This window comes from Musca autumnalis, unplaced genomic scaffold (genome assembly GCF_047663935.1).
Source record: "Musca autumnalis isolate F117 unplaced genomic scaffold, ASM4766393v1 scaffold_5, whole genome shotgun sequence".
Classification (NCBI taxonomy): domain Eukaryota; kingdom Metazoa; phylum Arthropoda; class Insecta; order Diptera; family Muscidae; genus Musca; species Musca autumnalis.
Window position 1 is genome coordinate 75015775 of NW_027412088.1, and position 20488 is coordinate 75036262.

At 32.6% G+C, this 20488-nt stretch overlaps 1 protein-coding gene across 29 annotated transcripts in view; it reads left to right on the forward strand.

Moving 5' to 3' along the window:
- Positions 1–20488, forward strand: part of qvr (glycosylphosphatidylinositol-anchored protein quiver) — a 62679-nt gene that overhangs the window by 34540 nt on the left and 7651 nt on the right. For 13 of the 29 annotated variants that reach the window (XM_073990335.1, XM_073990334.1, XM_073990341.1 and 10 more), the window contains 3 exons: positions 8569–8851; positions 9019–9188; positions 15548–15604. In XM_073990335.1, the coding sequence (XP_073846436.1) occupies positions 9131–9188; positions 15548–15604 (115 nt within the window). In that variant the 5' untranslated portion in view covers positions 8569–8851; positions 9019–9130. Of the gene's footprint in view, positions 1–8568; positions 8938–8989; positions 9189–15547; positions 15605–20488 lie in introns of all 29 variants that reach the window. The other 16 variants (XM_073990330.1, XM_073990340.1, XM_073990337.1 and 13 more) reach the window with 7 other exon arrangements.

Consider the following 20488-nt stretch of genomic DNA (forward strand, 5'->3'; position numbering starts at 1 on the left):
AGTTTTTACAATTTTTACGACTTTTACACATTTTACCCGAAAAACCGTTCCCGTACACAAAAAAGTTGTAAAAGGTTCACTTCTCTTTGAACAAAAATGGCGCTGAATGGCGCTCTTTTAAAAAACTTTTTACTCGACAAATTTGAGCGTGTAAAAAATAGTAACATGGTTGCCGGCGTCTGATTGGCTGATACGGCGACTTTGACATTTGTGCCAGTTTTTTTGACGTATTTTCCATTTTTCCGTTCCCGAACTTATTCAAAAAACTTGTGTGTGAGAACAAATTTTTTGCAGTTCTCTCTTTTACGAGTTTTACCATTAAAAAGTACAGGAACGAAGCTTATATTTAGCTTTGTTCCAGAACTAAAAAGTTTTTAAAATTTTTACGACTTTTACACATTTTACCCGAAAAATCGTTCTAGCACACAAAAAAAGTTGTAAAATGTTCACTTCTCTTTGAACAAAAAAGGCACTGAATGGCGCTCTCTTTAAAAATTTTTTACTCGACAAATTTGAGCGTGTAAAAAATAGTAACATGGTTGCCGGCGTCTGATTGGCTGATACACCGACTTTGACATTTGTTCCAGTTTTATTTTACGTATTTTCGATTTTTCCGTTCCCGAACTATTCCAAAAAAACTTTTGTGTGAGAAAAGAAATGTTTACAGTTCTCTCTTTTACGAGTTTTACTATTAAAAAGTACGGGAACGAAGCTTTTATGTCTTTGTCTAATGTAATTTTACGATATGGTTTAATTTTCTTTTATACGTTTTGTACGTATTTAACCGAATTTAACAATCCAATTGACATGGAATTCTCCTGGAATTGATCCTTGAATTCATAAACTTCTTTTCTGATACCATTACATGAAATTTTCCTTCTTGGTTGCGATTTTAAATTACCTGCAATCTACATTGTTTCTGTTAAAGGTAATGTTTCTATACATTGTTTCATAAACATTTTTTGTTGCATGCATTTTGTCTAGTCTTATTTGTTCTATGTATTTGACCAAATTTACATGAAAAGTAAAAATGCAGCTGATTGTCACTTCTACCTTCTATAAATGTGCCTTGTTTTCAGCTTTACCGACGTATGCGAAAAAAGAAACATTGAAAGGTTTCAGCGTAAATTTTTAGGCGTCTGTGGGGTATGTATGATAAACAATGGGCCTAACTAATCCCCTGACAGACCCAATCAATACAATCTTCACAGAAAAAAAAAACAAAGCATTGTTACAAAGACTACTTAAAACTTTAGTGGAACAGATGTATGATGGAGTGGCCCTAACTATTGTGTCATTTCTGGCCCCATATCTCAGGATGTACTGTCTTCCTCTAGCATGAAATAAGCTGTTGTAGTTATGATAAAAATTACTACACTATATTAAAATTTTCCCACGCCATTAGAGTTGTGCCAACTGACTATATCCCATAAAAAATCCTAAATAACGGGTTTTTATAGTACTTTTTGGTAGCCGTAACTACTTCGCATTGGATTTGGTCATGGGAACTTCTAATTTGTAGCAGAACACACTACACACTCGGCCACGCGTACCAACATTAAGGGTTGTTTAAACTCTTACATGTGCACCACTATCTGTTTTTATACCCTCCATCATGATATGGAGGGTATAATTAAATTTGTCATTCAGTTTGTAACACATATTCTTCTAAGTCGATATAACCATGTCTGTCCGTCCGTCTGTTAAATTAAGATACAGCTCGCAATTTTTAAGATAGAGCTTTGAAATTCGGTATAGAAGTTTCTATTACTACTAGGATTTTTGGTATTGCAAATGGGTTATATCGGTCCACGTTTTGATATAGCCCCCATATAACTGTACCACCCGATTTTCGGTATTTTTTAGGTCAACGGTATAGGTCAACGCCTTCATATAGCCCCTATAGAACGGTACCTCCCGATTTTCGGTATTTTGAAGGTTGTGACCTCAATATGACTGAAATGACTGAAATTTGGTATTTAGTCTTCGCTGGGGGTATAAAACTTTCCCCCAGAATTATGTCGGAATAGTTCCACGCCGTCATATAGCCCCCATAGAACGCTACCTCCCGATTTTCGGTATTTTGAAGGTTGATGCCTCAATATTCCACCGAAATGGCTGAAATTTGGTATTTAGTGTTCATTTGGAGTATAAAACATCCGCCCAGAATTTTGTTGGTATAGGTCCACGTCTTCATATAGCCCCCATAGAACGGCATCTCCCGATTTTCGGCATTTGGAAGGTTGTGGCTCCTCCGAAATGGCTAAATTTTGGTATTTGGTTTTCGTTGGGGGTATTCAATTTTCCCCCAGAATTTTGTTCGTATAGGTCCACGCCTTCATATAGCCCCCATAGAACGGTTACTCCCGATTTTCGGTATTTTGAAGGTTGTGGCTTCAATATTCCTCCGAAATGACTAACATTTTTTCGTTGGGGGTATTCAACTTTCCCCTCTAATTTTGTCGGTATAGGTCCACGCCTTAATATAGCCCCCATAGAACGGTACCTCCCGATTTTCGGAATTTTGAAGGTTGTGGCCTCAATATTCCTCCGAATTTGCTGAAATTTGAATTTTTTTTTGTCTAGAGCTTTTGCACCATTATCTCAGAAAGACCATATCGGCTTTCCATCGAAAAATTTTACCGTTGTAATGGGACCCGCAAGGACACTTGTGTAAAAATATCTTATTTGTTGTCAGGATATACTGCTAGCACACGTATATGGTATCGGCCTACTACAAAGCTCGTCGGAGGGATAGACTCGATGACTAACTTCTAATTTGCTACTTTTTTGAGGGAGGTACCGGAAGGGCTCCAAAGACGTATACCTTTGTTAGCCTAAAGCCTGAGGGTATAAAAATACATTAACTGTATTTCTGTGAAATTATTTGATCTTTATCTAAAATTCGCTAAAATATTACGATATGTAAAATTTGGACCAACACAGTATCCGTTTCGAAAGTTTACCTGTGTACCAGCCACTACACATGATGACCGTATGAAAAATGATATTCGAACCTGATGTATGTTTGGTAGAAAAATTATGATGTGCAAAGTGTGGACTATATCGGTTACCTTCTTTGAGTGTTATCGTGTCATTATCAAGGAGGTACACGAGGGAGTGTACCCAATTACAAAATAAATAACTCGAATTACAAATGGACAAATTCGAGTTACAAGTGGAATAAGTCGAATTAGAATTGAAATGGTTGAAATTACAAATAAAGTGTTAAGAATTAGAAATGGAATTTTCGAATTACAACTAAAATGATTCGAATTACATCTGAAAAAGGTCCAGTCGATTCCGCAGCCAAGCTCATAATTTTTCATTTTCTAGCTCGCTTTGTCGCCTATCTTATATCAAAGGATTCTCGGATGCAGTGCTCTAAGTATTAAAATGCGCGAAGTTATTTTTGTTCTTGGCGGATTTGCAGTGCTCAGTTCTTCCCGAGATCTGATCCTGTTTGTCGCTTCCGGGGAATTTCATGTTCATGACGTTCTTCTGACACATAGGGGCAACCTGCTGTTTAATCGTGCCTGGTTCATTTGAATTTGCATCGTTGCGTCCCAGACTACTGTTTTTCGTTGAACTGAGCTTTGCAATGTTCTCGCTCACATAAGCTTCGTTCCAGTACTTTTTTAATGGTAAAAGTGTCAAAAGAGAAAACCGTCGAAAACGAGCTCCACATACACATTTTTCCAAATGTCAAAGTCGGCGTGTCAGCCAATCGGAAGCCGGCAAACATGTTGCACATTTTTGCTCGCTCAAATTTGTCGTGTAAAATGTTTCTAAAGAGAGAGCCATTCAGCGCCATTTTTGTTCAAAGAGAAGTGAACATTTTTGGTCTGTTCCTTTACTTTTGAAAATGGTAAAACCGGCAAAAGTAGCAAAAGTTGTAATCTGCTTCTATATGAATTGTATGGTGTCTGAAGTAAAGGAACGCTTTTAGAGTAAAAAGTTGTAAAACTTGAAGATTCTTGAACGTAAAGGAACAGAGCTTTTGCAACTTTTTTGGTGTACGGGAACGCATTTTGGGCAAAAATGTGCAAAATGTGTTAAATGTGTAAAAACTTTTTAGTTCTGGAACGAAGCTATAATCTGCCATTTTGTGACTTTCACAACAGTTGTGTTGTTATTGCTATCGAATTCAGTGTCTTTAATGCAGACAACGAAGCCGACCCCGTTTTTCGACTCGCTCGCTCAGTTCATATGGTAGTCAATCGGCGGCGGCGCGCTGTCTAATTTACCGACTGGCGGCTAATTTTAGCATATTTTGTAGTACAAAATTTGTCGTACAGAAAAGTGGGGGTTTGAGAGATAGTGGAGTGGATATACTCTTGATGTTGTTGCTGTACTATTAAAGAATCTAAACATTTTATTGCTTTTAAAATTTTAAAGGAACAAATGGTGGCAATTTGATTTATACAGGGCAATTATCTCAGACACTATGGACTTAAACGCGATTATTATACTGTCGTAATATCAGCCGCACGGGCCCGTTGTAAATATTTAAAAGACCCTAGACATGTCTCTAAAATGTACTTAAGCAAAAATGTTGAACTTTTATGAATGTGGTACCTTGCGAACTCTTGAAACTTGTTGTATGTTTGCAAGAAATTTTTCAATATATATAGAGTTTCGGCTATATCGGATAAGTTTTATTGCTCAGCATTCATTTGGGTTGTGCCGGTACGTGTAAATAATGGCGGAGCAAGAAGGCTTTGCATCAGTTGCTCAAAATCGGTCTAAAAGGCAAATTTTGTTAAAAATAACGCATTACCGTGAATTTCTCGTTTAGGTTTTGTCATGGTGGAATAAGAAGGTGTTACATTAAATCATACCAAACGTCAAAATTGTTCACAATAACGCATTACTGTGCATTGCTTGTTTACCTCCTGTATGTGATTTTATTCACAATAATGCATTTTGACAACTAGCGTGAGAATCAGCTGTTTTCCCGTTGTATTTGTATTATTATGCCATGGGTTTTGTATGTGATTTTATTCACAATAATGCATTTTGACAACTAGAATGATAATCAGCTCTTTTTCCGTTAAATCGATTAAAAAATATCGGCGCGCGCCATCTCCAGTCGATTTGACGGCGGCGGCTATAACCTTAAAAAAAGAGAAGAGGTGGAGCGCCGCCGACCGAAAGTTGACTCTCTTCCACCTCTGCTTTATAGCCCGTTTAGACTATACCCTTATACGATGATTAAGGGCATTATCTCGATTTAAGTGCTTAATCCACCGAAATCCACCCTGATTTACCATACAAAATTAAATCAACTCAAAACTTGGATTTCTTTTAAATCAAATCTTAAATTGAAATATTTTTATATACAACACTGCTTTTTGCTCCTAAAAATGCAACTATTGCAGTCTGTACGAAAATTGGCAACTATGTTCATGTGTCGTTTATTTACTAGGGTTATGACTTTTTGACCTTTTTTCTCAAAAATGATTTCCTGTAGCGAGAGTGAATGAACTTTTGCCTATTAAAAAATTTTAAAAATTTGCTCCAAAATTTTTTTCCTGTTGCACGAATAAGTGAAATTTTGCCTATTAATGACTAATATAATTTTTATACCATTTAAATATTGAACAAGTAAGAAAAGCGTTATGTTCGGTCGGGCCGAACTTTTTATACCCTCCACCACAAATTTCAGCCATTTCGGTGGATTAATGTGGCCACAAACTTCAAAATACCGAAATTCGGAAGGTACCGTTCTATGGGGCCTATATGATGGCGTAGACCTATACCTACAAATTTCTGGGGGAAAGTTGTATACGCCTAAAGAAGACTAAATACCAAATTTCAGCCATCTCGGTGTGATAATGAGGCTAAAACGTTAAAAATATCGAAAATCGGGAGATATTGTATTATGGGGGCTATATCAACACGTGGACCTATGTAAACATTTTATGGTAGAAATGTTTCTTAGCCTCTGGAAACACAAAATACAAAGTTACAACCGATTCTTTGGTCAAATGGGTCTAATACATTCAAAATATATTAAAATGACGCGTACTTTATGAGGGGCTTATGTGGGGGCTATACCAAAACGTGGACCTATATAACCCAACATTGGTAGGAATGTTTTCTGGCCTCTGAAGACACAAAATACCAAATTACAACCAATTCTGTGGTCAAATGGGTCTAATACATTCAAAATATATTAAAATGACGCGTACTTTATATGGGACCTTATATGGGGGCTATACCAAAACGTGGACCTATATAACCCAACTTTGGTACGAATGTTTTGTGGCCTCCGGAGACACAAAGTACCAAATTACAACCAATTCGGTGTTAAAATGAGCCAAATATCTTAAAAATTCCTTAAAACGACGACGCGTCACGCGTCATTTTGTATGGGGGCTATACGAAAGCGTGGACCTACATAGCCCGCTTTCAATACCAAAAGTCCTACGTAAATATAACATATTTTCCCAAAATTTCATCAACCTACGTCAATCCGTTCGGACGCTAGAGTGATTTCCACAGACGGACGGACATGGCTATATCGATGTAAAATTGCACGCTGATCAAGAATATATATACTTTGCTATATATGATATAAAATGATATATATGTAATAATATGACGATAAAATTGGTGAGGAACAAAAGCTTATGTCATTCTGGATATGTCCTGTGGCTTTAACGATTGTTTTGAGTTATTTATGTGCTTAAAGTGACTCCAAAATTTTTTTCCAAAAAGCTCATCTATAAAAACTTTAAAAGCCTTTTGTGCGAGAACTTTTTCTATTGGATCACCTTGTAATTAAGATTTTATCTTATGCAAAAGCTCCTCAAAATATGACACAGGGATGTGAGGTTGTAAAAAAGTCATAACCCTATTATTTAGATTTTTCAAATAACTGTAAACACAAACACACAAAAACAAACAGAAGCGGAAAAATAGAAAAAAAATTAAATAAAAATAAAATGGATGTAGATTTAATTTAATATAAATTCTAAATAACATATTTAATAGCAATTTGTCAGATTATAGCTCTGTTCCTTTACGTTCAAGAATCTTCAAGTTTTACAACTTTTTACTCGAAAAGCGTTCCTTTACTTCAGACACAATACAATTCATATGAGAGCAGTTTTCAACTTTTACTACTATTGCCGGTTTTACCATTTTCAAGAGTAAAGGAACAGACCATATTTTTTGCAGTATTCCATTCCATTTTTAATTTTCAAGCAATTCTGTTTGCAAATTCGCGTATGTATACGTAAACAAAGATCAGCTGACTGGCATCTTATATCATTTTGGACTAGTCTAAACAACTAGGATTTGAAAGTTGGATTTAGAAATCGAGTCGATTTAAAATGACTAGTCTAAACGGGCTATTAATGTACGTTTACACGTTTAAATGGATTTCAAGGGTCAAAGAAGTTTAATCCCAGCCTTTGAAGGCTGCTTGGAGCTTTAACTTCAACTAAGTTTCTCATACCTGTAATTTCCCTTGTAGACTGTGTGCATTAGAGTTGTGCCAAAGGAACTATATGGAACTATCTCGTTCACTTCGCAGTTCCAATGGCCCACCTTTTTTCTTTGAACAAACTGCGTATACTTACTATCACACGTTATATTTAATGATGTTACTCATACGATTTGGAACTAGTACCAGGAACTAGGAACTAGATGGCCCAACTCTAGTGTGCATGTAGCGATACCGTCGATTACAGATGATAAGTAACTCACCGTAACTCAACATCTGTGTGAGAAATTTTAAGTAAACGAACACACATCATCTATAGATAGGTAAATGATTTCGGAAAATCGAGTGAATTTCTAAGCATGAGTGTAAACATGTTTTAATTGAAATAAACTATATATTTTGCCGCGTATAAATTATAAAACATAAGCTTTGTTCCAGAACTAAAAAGTGTTTACAACGTTTACCACCTTTGCACATTTTTCCCCAAAAACCTTTCACGAAAAATTTACAAAATGTTTACTCTCGTTAAAAAATGGCGCGTTCTCTTTAGAAACTGTTTACACGACACATTTGCGGGAGCAAGAAGTTGTTTTTACGTTTCTGTTTTCCGTTCCCGTACTTTTTGAAAAAATGTGTATGTCCATCTCATTTTCTACAGTTTGCTTTTTTAATACTTTTACCATTAAAATGTACAGGAACGGAGCTATAGCTAAGGTCATTTGGTGAATCAATAAATAATAATGCGTTTACATTAAGCCAATCTTTTTATTTAGTTCTTTGTTTTCTCCTTGATATCATTTAGTTGACTGACAATATTCATTTTACTTGGTTTTTATAGTTTTTTCCCTATATGTATAACTGCAGGAGTTGTGGACATTTCTTCCCGTCTTCATTCATCACTAAATACATGTTTTGTTTATTTATTATTGCCTTAATATATTTGTATTTAGAATGTATATTTGCCAATTATATAATGTAAATATATTAAATGTATATGTTTAAGTTTATTATTCATTATTATTTACAAAACTCTATATCCCCTCCCACATGTAACTATTATTAACCTTAAATGTTTTTCTTGTTTCTTTCCAATTGTCCATTAAATTACCCCCCAGTGAAATGAAATGTGATACACGTCAATCAAGTGAATGAGCGAATATGACAAGACATGAAGGAATGAATGGCAGAGACAAGCAGAATCAACTACAAAACCATCATCATTAACGATAAACTATTAAATTTCCAATCGTAAATACTACAAGGAAACATACCTAACGATAGCAATTAAGACAAAGAAGATAAATTCAAATACTTCTAACGAGAGCTCTTGATTTAATGAAGAGTTAAAGTTCACCACAATATTTCAAAACAGTAAAAGAGGACGAAACCCCCAAAAAGGTACGCAATTTTTTCCTTATAATAACTAACAATTTCTTCTGCTGCCTAACACTTTCTTGGAAATCAATCAACAGCGTAAAATATATGTAAATATACTTAACTTTTTGATCATACTTCTTTGTTGAAATAAAAAAGTAGATTTCTTCCTTCTTTTATTTGCATTTAAGAAGTCTTCGTCAACAACAAATTGAAACTTCTTTATACTCTTTGTAAAAAATTCAATTCAATTTGAATTAGAAAAAAAAGAAAACAAAAAAGCCCATCTCAACATCATTAAACATGGCATATTCAATACAAAACCAATTACCGACACACAGATGGTTAATAACAATAACAGGTAAGTTGAAATTAATTAATTATTAATTATAGAATATCATAATAAATATAACAAAAACTCATTAACATTAATAAACATATATACATATAGAAAATTTGCGCTAATAATTGTCAGTTTCAATAAACATAACGGAATAAACACAACACACAATAGGCGGCCGAGTAAAGTCTTTCAATTTTGTTTATAACATATAACAACAATATATATCATCAACTATGAGCGGCATTACTTTATTCTATTATATTTTTTGTTAAATTGTTCTGCTCTGTTTTTTCTTAAGCACACAAACAATATTTTTTATAGGGGTAATTTAAGGAGTGATAACAGTGTTTGGAAATTTGAATACGAATAATAAATTATATTTTATTCTACAAAAATTCAAACCCAGGCAAATTTAACATCAGTTGGTACTATTGTATCACCTTCTTTCATGCACCATGATTCAAACTAAACGCCTACATTTGATTTAACTTTGTTTACCTTTTGTATCTGATATCATTCACAATAAAGACAGCTAGTATGATGAACAGCTGTTTTTGACGTAAACGTTGTATCTGTTTTCAGCTTAACACCTTCTATGGCGCCATGGCCCAAGGCACATTTATATAAGGTAGAAGTGACAATCACCTGTATTTTAACTTTTATTGTAAATTTGGTTTTCAAAATGTAATAGGGTCTACTCATGAAATTTGGAACTTCGAAATTTGCTGCCATAAAATACTTCTTTTCATCCAAAACGTGTAATAAAAATGACTTACGACAGTTCTGAATGCGTTATATTTACATTTTGATTCAAGTTTGTTGTTTGTTTTCAAAATGTATTTATGTTTTCCTTGGGAAAATGTTTAGAACGACCCTATTATTCAATATTTTCTTTAACATTTAATTTTCAATAACAACAATGTTGTTTTTGTAAATTTGTTAGTTGTTGTAATTCATGCAACTACCATATATAAATATGCCTTGCCATGGCCTATATCATGATGCAATTAATATGGTGAACCCATGGTGGAATAAGAAGGTGTTACATCAAATCATACAAAACGTCAAATTAGCTCACAATAATGCTTTAATGTGAATTGCTTGTTTATATTTTGTATTGTGATTTTATTCACAATAATGAATTTTGACAACTGGTATGAAGATCAGCTGTTTTTGCCGCTGTACCTATATTATTGTACCATGGGTGAAACTACAACAACAAGACTATTTTGATTGAAAGTAATTTAAGCTGTCATAATTTTTGTTTTTGTTTCCATACAATTAATTCATAATAACAATGAATTTGACAGATTGGGTGAAATCAGCTGTCCTTTCTATTCCTCCTTATATATTGCATAATGTCTGCCATGGTATGAAGCAACCATGGTACAATAATACAGGTACAGCGGCAAAAACAGCTGATCTTCATACCATTGGTCAAAATGCATTATTGTGAATAAAATCACATACAAAATATAAACAAGCAATTCACATTAATGCATTATTGTGAGCAAATTTGACATTTTGTATGATTTGATGTAACACCTTATTCCACAATGGACGCAACTAGAGGACGTTCCATCAAAATCAGTTGACCATCTGCCAAAATGTCTTATTGTGCATGAAATCACATGCCTTTGGTCTGGATTTATAATTTTTAACAGAAATAACAAATATAATATAATAAACAATCTCTATACCAAGGCCTACAGAAGGTCGGCCATTCAGAGTACTGTTAACAACATTTGACAACAAACATGATAGATTTTACATTATTGTGATTTTAGTTTCTTTGTATTTTAAATCACAATAATGTTTTTGACATCAAACATAATAATCAGCTGGGCTTATTGGCCGCCCTTATGTAGGCCTTGATCTCTACAATAGTTGAAAATATTAATAATAAAATTTCCAAACACTGTGACTTATTCACTTTTGTGCACTTGTGTTTATTGAAAGCAGCTGATTATTATTAAACATATATGTAATCAAATATAATAGGTGTTCCACAAACATCCCAGAAGGGACAAGGGAGACTTCTCTCAAATACAATAAATTATTTTTTCATAAAATACAAAATATTATTTAAACAACAATAAAACATTAAAGAGTAGGTGTTATAATTTCGTCATGTTAGAATTATTAACAATTTTTATTGCAAATTGTTTTAAATGGAATTTAACAATTAACAAACTTAATAATGTTGCTGGGCTTATTAAAATTGATCGATCATATTTGTTAATTTCAAATTTGAAATTACCTTGTTTTTTATTTCTTTTTTGTTTTTCATGTTAAACGCAAAAATCTGATGTTTTTTTGTCTAAATCGATTGGTTCCAAATCAAAACAAAATTGAAACAAACAAACAAAAAAATAGTTTTGAGCGCCTTTATAAAAATCATCTATGCGGATAATTGTTTTCCATGTAAGTCAAGATTTAAAAATTGCGATCAAAACATTGCCGGTGTCTGCTTTAAAAAATAGAGTTCCCAAAGTCAGGTGAAATGCAATCTTAAAAGAATAGATTTTGTGGGGGTGTTATGAGAGAACTTTTTTCATTTAATGCACGTAATTTCTACGCGTAAGTTCATAGATATCTCCCGTGTAAGCAAAGTTTTATAATTTCAACCCATAGGAAACGTTACCGGGTCGAAAACGGCCTTACACCAAGGATTTTGCCTTGTTGATCGTTGTCAATGTGTTAAAAATTCTAAAACACTTATATGTGGCAATGTTTTTGCTAAATCATGAATGAATGTCACCAATGTTACCACATATTTTCAAAAATTACACGCCTCGCTAAATGGCACGTAGAAATTACCAAACGCGTAGGTAAAGATAACCAATGAGTAACCTACCCGGTTACTAGGGCGTTGAAAATACGGGCACAAGGAGGCGCCGAATTATCGGATATTTTTAAGAAGATCCCAAATATTTTCAAAAATTTGGCGGAAATTTGGTTTTGAACTAGGAATATTGCCGATATTTTACTTGTCTACGATATTTTTACTGATAAATCTCGGCTTTCCACGGCAAACTGTGAAAAATGTAACTGTGGAAAATTGCTGTAAAACTGAATTATTGAGAATGAAATCACATTCAAAAAGTATACAAACAGACTGTTTCTGTATGTCGAAACGAAAATGTGTACGAATAAAACACGCCCAAACTTTAGATTTCGAAATATTTTTACCTTTGATTTTGTTTCAAAACAAAACACAAATTAAAAATACACACAAGTTTGGAAGTATTTCGTACACATTCATTTTCTTATCGACATTGAGAAACAGGCTGAAAGAGTACATAAAAAGTAAATAATTCGGACTAAACCATGGTGGAATAAGAAGGTGTTGCATTAAATCATGTCAAACATCAAATTTGCTCACAATAATGCATTACTGCGAATTGCTTGTTTACATTTTGTATGTGATTTTATTCACAATAACGCATTTTGACAACTGGTATGAAGAGCAGCTGTTTTTGGCGTTACACCTGTCAAAAAAGTAGTTGTAATTGAAAACACCAAATTAAAAAACAAAAATTTAAAAGAAAAATTGTGAATTTTTGATGGTTTTTTGTAATATTCCGTATTAATACCTGCCTAACAAAATTTTGTTGAACAAATTTTGTGAATCGCTTTATTTTTATAAACATTTTTGACATTTCACAGTACTGAACTGGTTTTTGTTGTAGTTGTTAGCTGATGCATATACCTGGTAATTGTGCCATGGTAATACCTAAACAAGTGCTCTGTTCCATAACCTGCAAGAAGCTACTACTTTTTACTACGATAACATTTTTTCCTTTATGTTATCGGAAAAAATAGTAAAAATTAGTAGATTCTTGCAGTACTGGAACAGACCAAAGATCAACTTATCTGGTCAAGTAACAACTCTATTTTGGCCGAAAATTCTTCAAAATGTCAAAATGTATTAATTAATAATTAATAGGGCGAACCAGAAACTACAACAACAAGACTATTTTGAGTACTTCAAGCTGTCATAATTTTTTTTTACGTTTTCATACGATTAATTCACAATAACAATGAATTTCACATGTTTGTTGAAAGCAGCTGGTGCTCATTTCTGTTTCTATGAAAATGTGAAATGAAAAAAATTATAAAAGAAATAAAAGTCAAGTGAAATAAATTATAAAGAAAATTTTTCTCATTTCAAATTTTCATAGAACAAGCCCCTGGTTTTACAGTTCCATCTTATGTATTGCATCATGGAGGCACCTGTTAATTGTTCCATGGTGCCTTGGCGGAACTTTGGTTTTCAACTAGGGATATCGCCGATATTTTACTTGTCTCTTGAATACGATATTTTTCGTATCAGTCTCGGCTTTACACGACAAACTGTGAAAAATTTTTCTGTGAAAAATTGCTGTAAAACTGCATTATTGTGAATGAAATCACATTCAAAAGGAATACAAAGAGTACATAAAAGTAAATAATTTGGACTAAACGATTAATAAGGTGAACAAGAACCTACAACAACAAGACTATTTTGAGTACTTCAAGGAATCATCATTTTTATTTACGTTTTCATATGATTAATTCACAATAACAATGAGTTTCACAGGTTTGGTGAAATTAGCTGAGGCTCAATTCTCTTTCTATGAAAATGTGAAATGAAAAAAATTATAAAGGAAATAAACGTCAAATGAAATGACAAAAATATAAAGAACATATTTTTCTATTCAAATTTTTCTTATTCTATGAAAATTTGAAATGAAAAATATTTCCTTTACAATTTTTTTTCATTTGACAGTTTTTCCTTTATAAAAGTTTTCATTTCACATTTTCATACAAACAGAATTGAGCTGAGCCCCTGGTCTTACAGTTGGGACCTGTTAATTGCGCCATGTGTGATCAGATATTTTTTATGGAACACCTTTTTATTGCGTCATGGTTAAATTTTAACAGAATTTTCAAACTCCACTGAAACCTAATTCTAGGTTTACATTCACAAAATTGTTCAACAAAATTTTGTTAGGCAGGTATTAATAAACGGAATATTACAAAAAACCATCAAAAATTCACAATTTATCTTTTAAATTTTTGTTTTTTAATTTGGTGTTTTCAATTACAACAACTTTTTTGACAGCTCGCAGTACATCAGCTGGGCTGATGCGGGTACCTGTATGATTGTGCCATGGGTATTACAATATGCGTGACCTTATTGAATCATGGTGGAATAATAAGGTGTAACGCAAAAACAGCTGATCTTCATTCCAGTTGTCAAAATGCGTTATTGTGAATAAAATCACATACAAAATGTAAACAAGCAATTCACAGTAATGCATTATTTTAAGCAAATTTGACGTTTGACATGATTTAATGTAACACCTTCTTATTCCACCATGTATTGAATAGACCTTGGTTGGCATTTTTACTGTTGTTGATATTATGCAAGATGCTTCGGTTAATTGTTTCAACAAAATAACGGGAACACTATTCTAGCAAAAATTATTGCTCCATGCCATTTGACGCTGTAAGCCATATCAACAGGGTTATATTTTTCTACAATGTTAAATCATATTTTGAGTTACCAATAATTTTGCATTTTAATGTTTTGCATTTTAATATTACTATTTTTGTCGGTAACTCAAAATATGAGATAGAGAAACGCACTGCTGGCCTACCTTAACATTTTTGTACCATGCTATAAATTTAGCAACAGTCTATATGAAACTGTCGATTCATAGATGTTGAGTTTGTACAATGACGAGACATGAAGTGCTTTTCTTTACCAGGTAATTAATTTGAGCGAATTAGGCTTTTGCTATCAGTAGACATAACAGTTTAACGACGACGTTGTGAAGGACGTTTAGCTTCTAATTTCACTCAACTGGGAACTCTATCAACGGGCAATACCACCGCAAAATAAAACTTTTTTTATTTTTTAATTGCAAATTAACATTATTAAGAAATTTAATTAAAAATAAACAACGCCAATTTATTAACCCTCAATGTAAAAAATTGTCTATATACCATTTGTTTATCTGTTGTTAAATTATTCTTATAATTTATTTACAAAAAAGTAGCACAAAAAAGCATTTATTGTACAAAACCAAATTGTTAATAATTTTCCTTCAAAATTAGGTTAAAAAGTTTAGATTTTTTGGAAACCATTTTCACAACGTTAGCTAATGATCCTTGTAAAAAGAAACGCCAAATTAAAATCCTTGTAGGACTTGTTTGAATTAGTAATGAAAACATTTTCTCCATCATATACTCTCTTGTCTCTCTATCTTTGTGCAATCTCTCATACAATCACCCACCCCCAACTCTCTATAAACAGTCTTGGTCATTGTATTGTTGTTCGTTTGTTTTTCTCTCTTCTTCTTCTTCACTCACCTCTCTTTCTCTTGCAGCCTTATTTGGAGTAATATTATTCGCTTGGATACCACAAGTGTCAGCTGAATGTCAAAGTATGAATATTATTGAAAACTTTTTTCTTTAATGACTTCTTTTTAATTCATTCATAAGAAAAACAATGCATATTTGAATTGGATAAGAAATTAATATTTAAAAAAAAAATATTCATTATTCAATACAAAGAGAAATAAAAAGCAAGCCACTCTCTTTTTGTTATTTTATTTTAAAATTATGTATTTTTTTAAATGTGTAACCGAATAAAATCTAATTAAAATAGATTTCAATTTTTTGGTGTTAATTGTAAAAAAAAATAATTTATGAAACAGAGTTTGTGGCAACAAGAAACAAAGGAAAAAAATGCCAAATTGAATGAAATGTTTACTTATTTTTTATAATTTGCTAAGAATTTTATCACAGAAGATTTCAAATGAAATCTATAAAAATATTTTCATTAAGAAAAAAAAAACAACTTTTCAAACTTAAAAGAACACATACAGGTTTCAGCTTTGTAATTCCAATATAAAATTATAATAATTTAAAATAATATTTTACTTTTAATTCCCTTTTCTTACCCTGCTTTAAGAGACAAACTTTCTGTTATTTCCAATTTATTATCCAATGCATCTACCTACCTCTTTTGTATTATATTTGCAAAATATATAATTTTTATTGAAGCCTGTTTTCTTACATATTTTCTCTCAGTGTAGACATTTAGTTTCTGTTACATATTAGTTGTTGGCGTTACAGAAGTTTTGCATTACCCTTGAAGTTTTCAAAGTATTCGCTGCACACATTTAAATGTAGATTACAATGAAAAACAATGAACACGCAGGGTTTAACCAAGGACTATAGAAGGTCGGCCATTCAGAGTTTTGTTAACAAATTATGACAACAAACATAATAGATTTTTTATTATTGTGATTTGAGTTTCTTTGTATTTTAAATCACAATAATGTTTTTGACAACAAACCATGGCACAATTACCCAGGTAGTGGCATCGTAAAATTTTGAATATGTTATGTCAAAACTTTCTTTATGTTGTTGGGGAAATTACAACAAAAATAATTTTTTTATAAAGGGATTTGACTTTTCATATTCGATCAGCTGGTGTGATACCACTACCTGGTAGTTCTGCCATGCAACAAACATAACAATCAGGTGGGCTTATACCCCGGTTACACTTAACCGGATTAACCCAGTGGGTTTGGATTTCAAATGTCAATTCCATAGCGCAAACGTCAAATAAATCATCTCGAAGTGGGTTAACCCGGCAAAAAACTCTAGTGTAACCACACTATTAGTGTCCAACTGTATAAACTGTGGGTTTAGCCATGATGGAATTAGAGTTGTTAAATCTAGTGAACTAGTTCAGTACCATAGTTCGTTTGCGTATGATTTATTTTATTAAAACAAAGAGATAATATAACTCATTCGCAGTTCGTTCATGGAAACAACCGGTGTCCACTGAAATATATTTTGAACTAGGTCGTTCAAACGAACTAGATTTTAACAACTCTAGATGGAATAATAAAATAACTCATTACTGTGAATCGCTTGTTTACCTTTTGTATGTGATTTTATTCACAATAATATATTTTGACTAGTTGGTTATCAGCTGTTTTTGGCTTTATTACGCCTGATTTACATTATTTATATCCTTTGCTATATTTAATAAATCCAGTACAAATCTTACGGCATTTATAATGCCTTTCAATATAACCATTTAATAAACCCACTGGGGTTAAAATGTCAATTCCATTGCGTATACGTCAAAACAAATCGTCATTAAAAAAGGTTAAACTGGCAGTAAACTGCAACACAAGCAGCGTTTTAGATATACCCAAGGTACTCCTTGTGTTTTAAATCACAAAAATGTGTTTGACAACAAACCTAAAACACCTGTTAGACTATGAACTTATACTATGATTTAACCTGTCAATCTCATAGAATATACGTCAAAAAAAAAATACAGTGGACTTAGAACTACGATTTATTTGACGTATATATTATGGAATTGACATTATAAATCGAGTGGATTTATAAGTCTAAACGTACTATAACAATCAGTTGGGCTTATTGGATATACCTTTGGAGGATTTAAATTGCAGATTTTTGTTTATGTAGAAATACACAACAGCAAACAAAAAAGTACATTGCATTCTTTTACCATCGTCACTATAGACGTTTGCGGAACTATAAACAAATATCGAAACATAGAACAAACGTTCAAGAACTTCTTACAGTACGTTTAGACCAAGGCCTATAGAAGGTCGGCCATTCAGAGTTCTGTTAACAACATTGTTGTGATTTGAATTTCTTTGTATTTTAAATCACAATAATGTTTTTGACAACAAACATAACAATCAGGTGGGCTTAGTGTCCAACTGAATAAACTGTAGTTTAGACTATTATGGATTTAGGAAATCCAGTGGATTAAAGTTTTCATTTTCATACCCTAGACAGACGGCAGAGTTAATTTGCATTAAAAATTTCTTAATTTGAATTAATTGTTCACCCTGACAGACGATATTTTCTGCATTTATGAAACAGCTGTTTGTGTTGTTTGTTTGTACCCAGCAGACCATTTCATAAACTTTTACAAAAGTTCGCCAAAATATGCGAAACAAATATACTTTCTATCATTGACATTTTCACCACGATAAAGCAAAAATAAATTTAATTTATTTGCGATATGTTTGAGTCTTTTTAATATAATAAAAATGTTGCAAAACTGCAAAGAAACATTTGAAGAAGATATTATTTTCGATAGAATTGGTATGGTGGGTAATGAAATGTTTGTGAAAATAACAATTTTAAAAATAGTCGCGAAAAACGATTAGTTGCTATGCTATACGCGAAAGACCACAACTTATTTGAAAGAAACGCGAAAATTGCTGATTTGTTTTCCGTTTTTATTTTCATAAACATGGAAATTTGACAAAATACAATTGATTTTCAACATCATTGCCATATTTAAATTGTTAAATTCAATATAAATTCAATTTGATTTTGTGCATTAAAAATTAATTTGAATTAAGGCTGTTAATGCAAATTTAGAATGCAGTCCGTCTAGGCTATTACTCATTGTATAAGTGCATAGTCTAAAATGCGTTTTATTTAATAATTTTCTATTTCCTGAGAAACCCATATTACATTTAGATATATGTAAGCAAACTGTGAGAATACTTTTGGTACTTTTCTAGCAACATTTTGCAACAGTAGATTTTTTTGGTACAAACTGAGTTGAATACGAGGATTTAAGCCGGGTTAAAAACAAAACCCATTCAAAACTAGTATTTGTTTTTGTATGATAAAACTGGTAGAAAATGGTCGGAATTCGCAAAAAAAAAATCCCATCTAAAACAGGTGTCTTGGGAATTTACGTCATTTATTTGACAGATATGCTATGGAATTGACAACTTAAATGACGCATGTTTTATAAAACATGTTAGATGTAAACACCGCTTAATGAACTCATATCTAATGCGTCGTTTACATTTACGAAATCCACTCGATTTCAACTGCGTATACGTCAAATGAAAACTCATCTGAAATCAATTGGATTTCATTTGACGTTTAAGCAATGAATTTGACAGTTGAAATCGAGTGGATTTCGTAAATATAAACGTAGCATAATACCCTAGACAGACGCCAACGTTAATTTGCATTAAGATGGACATTTAATTTTAAAGGGGTGTTTACACTAGCCATTATTGTCATATGATCCGAAATAAAAAGATTCCATATCTGCCCACACAGACAATGTGGAGACGTAATTTCACTGCATTTTTGCTGGTGTGGACGCAAAAAATAAATGGCGCAAGAAAAATCCCCAATATTGCGCACATTAGCGACTGTATAACGATGGAAAATTGCATGTCGTGTGACATTGATGGCTAGTGTAAACAACCCTTACCCTGGCAAACGACAGTTTCCGCATTTACGAAACAGCTGTTTGCTGGTAAACAACTGTTTTGTTGTTGTTTGTAATGCAAATTGTGTCTCAGAGCTCTCTCTCCTACATGAATATGGGCCATATTGAAATACCTAAATTCAGTTTAAATTCCCTTTGATTTTGTGCATTAAGAATGTGGATAATGCACGAATTAATTTAAATTAAGGCAGTTAATGCAAATTAACGCTGCCGTCTGTCTAGAGTATAAATGGCCTATTATTCTGCCATGGCCCATGGTCCCTTGACTAATTACAAAGTCCTCCAGTAAAAGCAGTCCATTAAATTTTTCACTTTAAATGTCAAAATTTGTATTTGTTTTATTAATGATTCAATCACAGTCAATTACTAGAGTGTATTTTGACAGCACATATAAGGTGTGTTCGTTTACCCAATAATTTGTGCAAATTTGTACAAGTCCAGTTACTTCATGTAAACGACTAAGGGGTTTTGCATTGTACTGTAGAGTAAACGAACAATATCCAGTATACATTTACACGAGCGGTTATTATGAAAAATGATTTATTTATCATAAATGGCATCAAAGTAAAACTTGGTTAGACTATACACTTATAAGATATCGGTTTATTTGACATATGCTGTATGAAAATGGAAAGTAAAATCCACTGTACTTGCCAAATCAAGCATAGTCTAAACGAGCTGGTAAATAAATCAGCAAGTGGTGTTTTTTTGTCGATTTCTTCTCAGCGTGTGGTTATATCGAAATGACTATGTTTTCACCTTCTAATCGAATTTTTTTCCTGTGTGCAATAATTGTTTATACACTGTGCAACCGATTTTCTCTTAAAAAATTTGATTTGGATTGAACAGTTCTACATCTGAGCATGCAGCCTATTTATCTGCACTAGGCATGATTCACCATACGTAATATTATTTATACTTGGAACCCATGAACATTGTTAGATACTTAAATAAGTGTCTTAGCTTTGCAGCCGAACTTAGCACAGTCTTTTAAGCATCTCGC